Genomic DNA, 6,102 nt, shown 5'->3' with positions numbered 1-6,102 from the left:
TCCGGTCTCCCCCCTAAAACCAGCTCCGGCATGCCTAGATCTGGGAACAGAGGTCACCCCATGCACCCACCACCAATGGGTCCTCCAGGAGGATATGGCTCTCACAAGGACATCAAACTCACCCTGTTAAACAAGGTAAATGGGGAAGGTGGTTTCACGTTTAAACAGCTGCGTAGAAGTGCATGATGGATGAACGACTTCTTTATTCCTCTTTGACCAGCAACAAACAGACAGAGGCAATCGAAAAAGGTACTTTCCTGCCGATAAAGAGCGACCCCCTTCGCCTCTCAGCAAGAGGATAGCCATGTCACCTGATAGAGGTAAACAACACAACATGACACGTTTACTGTCCATTAGAAAACCCCTCTAGAAATCTGATATCAGAGCGGATACGGTTGTGCTTGTGGTCTTTGCTCAAAAGATTACCTGAAATCAGAGGTACACCTCATCGCAATCTGCTCTCTCAGTTCCTCAAACACCACTCTCTGGTCTCTCCATAGGTCGAGACAGGAGAATGCCCGGGCGACCCCCGCTGTCTCCTAGAATGGATCGGCCCAAAGGCCAGGGTCCTCGACCCATGCCACCACAAGGAGAAAGGTACCCACTTCCACTTTCTTTTGTCACACTCTTCTGAATATCCCTATAGATATGTGGTGATTTCCATCAATTGATATGTTCTTAACTGATTTTTTATTTTTTTTTGCTTGTATATAATTAGTTTTTGTTTGTGTGCATGATAACTATAAATTGCTCTTTGATATGGTCTGTTAGTATAGATAACGTGCAACTTAGTTGAGCAGTGACTGTGAGTTGTTATTATTAGTCTATCTTTTATTTTTTGAAAATCCCCGTGTATGGTCGGCTTTAGTTCCCTTTTTATGTGTATGGTGGATCAAGGTATTTTATAACAAAAAGCTATATCATTGTGTGACTAAGACTAAAGACTTAAAAAGATCCCGTGTTCGCAAATGTTTTGTCAATTCTTTTTGTTTTCCCCTCTCCAGGAAGCGTCCTCTATCTCCTCCACCCAAGTCTTCTGGGAAAGGCCCTGCTGCCGTGTCTGCAGGTAAACCTCCTGCGACCGGGGCTGGATCCGGTTCTGGCTCGGCTTCAAGCTCTGGCTCGGGCAAGCCGAGCAGCACTCTTTCTCGCCGCGAGGAGCTGCTAAAACAGCTAAAGGCTGTCGAGGATGCCATAGCCCGCAAAAGGGCAAAAATCCCTGGGAAATAATAAACCTGGTGTCATCAAACTTCTTGGGACATCCGTTTTTGCCCAGTGTATGCCAGAGATGGGCAAATGGTTGCCGTTCTGAACTCCAAGGACGTCTCACATAAATGTCCTAGGGAAAAGAGACTGCAGTTACGTTTCTGCTTGTTTTGCCCTCAGAGAGAGGTTGTCTAGATTTTATATTGATGTGATAAAGTTGATAAGTGGCACTGTTCACTTGTTTGTTTTCGCTGGAGGATGGAATGTTTAATTGTAGTGTCTCAAAGATAAAAAAAAAACCTGTACATTCAGTGCTCATTTTTTCTCTTCATCCTGCCACAATCCCTCATATTCTAGTTGCTTTTTCCTCACTCTTGTTATTTTATGGGGCGAGTTACGGTGGACAGGTGTATAGTTAAGATGTTTGGACCATCCTGGACGCATCTGCGCATTCAACGTCGGTCCTGCTCGAAGAATCTAGAACTACGTTTTCAGAGCCTTTACCGCTTGGAAAGTCCACCTTAACCAATGACTTTTTCTATCCGCCGCCACATGTTTAGCCATTGCTGTTTTTCACCATGTACAACTACAAAGCCAGATGATACAATACCTGTTGCTTAAAGTGTATGATTCTAGAGAACCAATGACAGTGATGTGAAGTATTGCTTTTTTTAAGATTCTGCATTGTTCCCCCCCTAGCTTTTCAAATGAAAACCTGCATTTTATTTGTCCCTCATTTTTAGTTGAAAGTGTGAGAGGCTGCAATGGGGACACCTGGAGATCAGGAATAATTCCGTCTTGCTTTTTGTGACAGAAAAAAGCTTCTAAATAAACTATTTTGATAAAGAGAATACATCTGTTGAAATGATTCCTCTTTGATGGAAAGATGACATCTAATGGAAGACTTTCCCCGGCTGTGCGCATAAGAAGGTCTTTGTTTTTGCAGAGCATGTGCGCATCCCCATTATCATCGGTTTGTGTGCTTTTTTTTTTTGATTGCTTGATTCTGTTTGTTGTTCCACAGTCCTCCGTCTGCAGCTTAGTATCAACCCTTACAGCAAATTAGTGAGATCATCCATTGACTGGGTTGGAACATTATTCATCTTCCTTTGTTTGTACATTTTTACGTCACAAGTTGTAAGAGTTAAATAATCTTTAATACTCTTCTGTGATGCACCTACATTCTTTCATGAGTCATTTTAAATGATTAGCCATTGTTTAGTGCTTTCACTGTGGTACTCCAGTGTCAGTGCAGCTGAAAACAGTATAAAATGCGGTTGGCTTCAAATTATTGGAAGCTTAACCCTTGTGACCTCAAACCTATTGTAAATGCTTATACCCTCGAAAAATGGCATGCCGAATGGGATCAGCATAATAGGGAAACTTTACTAAATCAATCCTATGGTTGTTGGACAACATTCTACACTTGCTCTCGAATAGGTCACTCCAGACTAACCAATTTGATTTTGTTAATGGGTGATGCCCCTCTTGCTTAAATCCTTTATTGCCAACGCGTATTTTAATGGACTGTGATGTCTTGACTCTACTGTTCAGTTGACATGAAAAGATTTTTAATGAAGTGAGGCAAGATTTAGTTGCAAAATCAAAGATAAACTTTTTTAAAGAATATTTTCTCACCATGAATATAGCTAGCTGGCATTGTCAAATTTAAAAAATGGGTCATTGTATAAACCAGAAGCAGTAAAAAATTTACTATAAAACATTTAAAAATGGAATGGTTCATTAATACATATTTGAATATATAATACATATTAGGCTAAATGTGCAATCTGAATACTAGTTATTTCAGAAAAAGTGCTAATTATTATAGTTTCTAAATGTCCGTCATGTTGAATGTCACGGTGTGTGATTAAATCATCAGTTTCAGATTCTTCGTAGAATGTATGGAATTCATGCATGAAGCTTAGGGGACTCCAAGGGAGATATTGTTCTGAGTGGCTGATCATGATACCACTGGGAAATTCACTTGGTCCTGTCCTGTGATGGCCACCCCACAAAAAACTGCTATCAAAGCTCGTTTTAGTTAATGAATGACCTGTTATTGAGGGTTCTTTTGTCACATCCAAAACATCCAGGGGGCTACCACAATTTCTCTCCACATTCACCACGGATTTGTAAAGGTCACACAATGCTAAAAAAAGGGGACATTTTCTCCATCTGAATATTGGTGATACCTGTACATGTTAATGATGTTAGATTTAGCCTTATAGTGAAATGCAGGGTAAGTTTGGCAAATGTTTTATGTGACACATCTTGCATCACTTGTTGTGAGTAATATTAATTAAGCTAATTGTTACAGGGTGTGTGTGTGTGTGTGTGTGTGTGTGTGTGTGTGTGTGTGTGTGTGTGTGTGTGTGTAGGTAGGTTTAGGACTTACATCTCCCCTAACCTATCAAAGAAGTGTATAACTATAAATGACTTAAGTACTGCGTTTAATGAATGAAATCGTATTATTGTCACTTAGGCTACTAGCGATATGAGAAAAGAAACAGTCCCACTTTCTCATTCATATTACTTATATTTAAAAGCTCAAAATGGTAATTTGAGTAATAACTGAAAATTTACAGACTGACTGCTAATGAATAGAATAATAAAATATAAATAAAGGTCTTAAGGATTTTTTTCAAGATGCTTGTGTATAGCGCTTCATATGAAAGAGGAAGTAAACGGAAGTAAATATTTATTACTATTTCCTCATAGACTCGGATTTTCCCTGGGTGATGGACAGCAGGTGAGTATAGTATAAAAAGCGTAAGATTTGCAGGAAAGTCATAACAGTCCTGAGGCCAACCTGAGCATTGAACTCTTAAGCATCACTCTGACAGAGTATTGATAATGTCTAAACAAATTTTGTGGGTAAGTAGAAAAAATGTTTTAAGTAGATAAATGTTTTACAAAGTAATTCATGTCATCTTAACCCATGACATATATTTTTTTTTCTTCATAAAGAAATTGATGTTGCACCCTGCTTATTGTATTTATTTATTTATTTGTTCTTTACCTTGCAGTTCCCACTGTTTTTTGGAATATTTTTCTTCTTGTCGGAGAACGTCGTGGAAGGAAATATGGGATGCTTCAGCAAGGCACACACCAAGTTACTTAGCGCGTTGCTTACACGCGCCAGTGACGACACACACCCGCATCCGAAGCCCAGCAGTCATTCGGCGGACACCTGCGTAGACGCTGATCCGTCTTCACCACACAAGAGTGAGCGCTCTCTCTCTCCCTGGCGGACAAGGTAGATATAGCTCTTTCCACAACTTATTTAAAGGGATAGTTTGCCCAAAAATTAATATTATGTCAAAATTAAGATGTTGATGAAATCCGAGAGCTCTCTGACCCCTCCATAGACAGCAATTTAATTAACACTTTCAAAGTCCAGAAACCAAAAAACCCCCACAAAAATAACTACTTTATTCAACAATATCTCTACCGTGTTAGTCTTCTACGCTGTTGATGTGTAAACAGTGCAGCACTTCCATGTTTCACGGCAGAACGTCGGCTTACCATTGGCTAGCTCCTGGGTCAGCATCACGTTGTGGTGCTCACGTGTACAGCGTCGGCCAATGGTAAGCCGGCGTTCTGTCAAAGCCCTGCACTGTATTTATTTACTATGTCAGCAGCAACGACATGAGGGTGGGTAGTCTAATTAAAGACAGATTTTCATTTTTGGGTGAACTAACACTTTAATATCACCAGAGAAATCAGAACCCTGTTCACCATTGAAGCATTGCTAATGACCTAATCATACCAGCCTCTCTATAATCTCAAACATTATTTTTTTCCCATATTATGCATACTCATGCAATGCCTCGTGTGCTTCATTTATCCCTATAACGGAAATGGATGGGGAGTTGTTATGAGTCTAGTTTTGTGGTGTTCAAATAAATAAAACAGTTGTGTTTGTCATATATATTGAATTTCACCAAATTTAGTGACCTGCTACAAGTCTAATGCTTTTCTATCTGTTTTATTTTCAGCACTGTGCACGTGCCAGATATGTACCCCAAATCATATGAGGAAGCAAAGTGTTTGTGTGATGGATGCATCATTAACGGGGTTGAAAACATGACCTACAACTCTGTACCCGTGAAGAAATCACGTTTATTCCTGAAGAAGGTCCCTTGCCCATTAGACCCCACCAAATACTCTGTAGAGTTTGAAAATGTGCTTGTGACTGTGGCCTGTACCTGTGTGGTCCCTCGCCAGTAAGAGAGGACAATATACTCCAAACCTGTAGAGACGTGTCTCATGTACCATGTCGTGTTTGTTTTAAAATGCAATTTTTTGATAAGGTACTTAAATTGTTTGCTATTGCTTATATGAATAAGCTCAAAAGGTTACATGTGTCACATGTTTATAAACCAACATAGTCTTTCTTGAAAGGAAGATATGTTTGTATTAATGTAAAACACTACTTTATTTAGACATTATTTATTTATATAATAATAACTTATTTGCTATTTATTTAACTTATATATAAATTATTCAAATGTGCAAACTTTTGTGTTTGTGCCTATAGCTGTCCTTTTATAACTCTGTCAATGACAGGAATAGTTATATTAATTTTGTTTCAGTGATAACAATACAATGTATTTGAATGTTTTGTGTTCTTGAACTTTGCAAATTGTCCAAATGGTATTATGTTGAATAAAATTTATGCTGATCTTCATTCATTGTTTAATTTTATTTCATTTCACTCCAATTTTATATATATATATATATATATATATATATATATATATATATATATATATATATATATATATATATATATATATATATATAACAGTAGGTCAATTTAAGTATTTATAAAGTATTTCCATTAGTTTTAGTGCCTTTACGCAGAGATAAATAGACAGAGGTTTACATTAC

At 38.3% G+C, this 6,102-nt stretch overlaps 2 protein-coding genes across 4 annotated transcripts in view; both read left to right on the top strand.

The window, feature by feature from the left end:
- zc3h18 (zinc finger CCCH-type containing 18) overlaps positions 1 to 2,057 on the top strand; it is a 43,036-nt gene extending 40,979 nt beyond the window's left edge. For all 3 annotated transcript variants that reach the window (XM_067420397.1, XM_067420394.1, XM_067420396.1), the window contains exons 16-19: positions 1 to 135; positions 221 to 320; positions 501 to 597; positions 1,005 to 2,057. The exon at positions 1 to 135 is cut by the window's left edge and continues 56 nt beyond it. In XM_067420397.1, coding sequence (XP_067276498.1) covers positions 1 to 135; positions 221 to 320; positions 501 to 597; positions 1,005 to 1,230 — 558 coding nt within the window. In that variant the 3' untranslated portion in view covers positions 1,231 to 2,057. The remainder of the gene's footprint in view (positions 136 to 220; positions 321 to 500; positions 598 to 1,004) is intronic.
- Positions 2,058 to 3,952: 1,895 nt separating this feature from the next.
- Positions 3,953 to 5,439, top strand: il17c (interleukin 17c). Its single transcript, XM_067420398.1, has 3 exons — positions 3,953 to 4,083; positions 4,236 to 4,465; positions 5,208 to 5,439. The coding sequence occupies exons 1-3, from the start codon at positions 4,063 to 4,065 to the stop codon at positions 5,437 to 5,439; spliced, it is 483 nt and encodes a 160-aa protein (XP_067276499.1). The 5' UTR covers positions 3,953 to 4,062.
- The last annotated feature ends 663 nt before the right edge of the window (positions 5,440 to 6,102 follow it).

This window comes from Pseudorasbora parva, chromosome 16, assembly GCF_024679245.1.
Source record: "Pseudorasbora parva isolate DD20220531a chromosome 16, ASM2467924v1, whole genome shotgun sequence".
NCBI lineage: Eukaryota > Metazoa > Chordata > Actinopteri > Cypriniformes > Gobionidae > Pseudorasbora > Pseudorasbora parva.
Note: the sequence above shows the minus strand (reverse complement) of the source record. Positions and strands in the feature narration are given on the sequence as shown.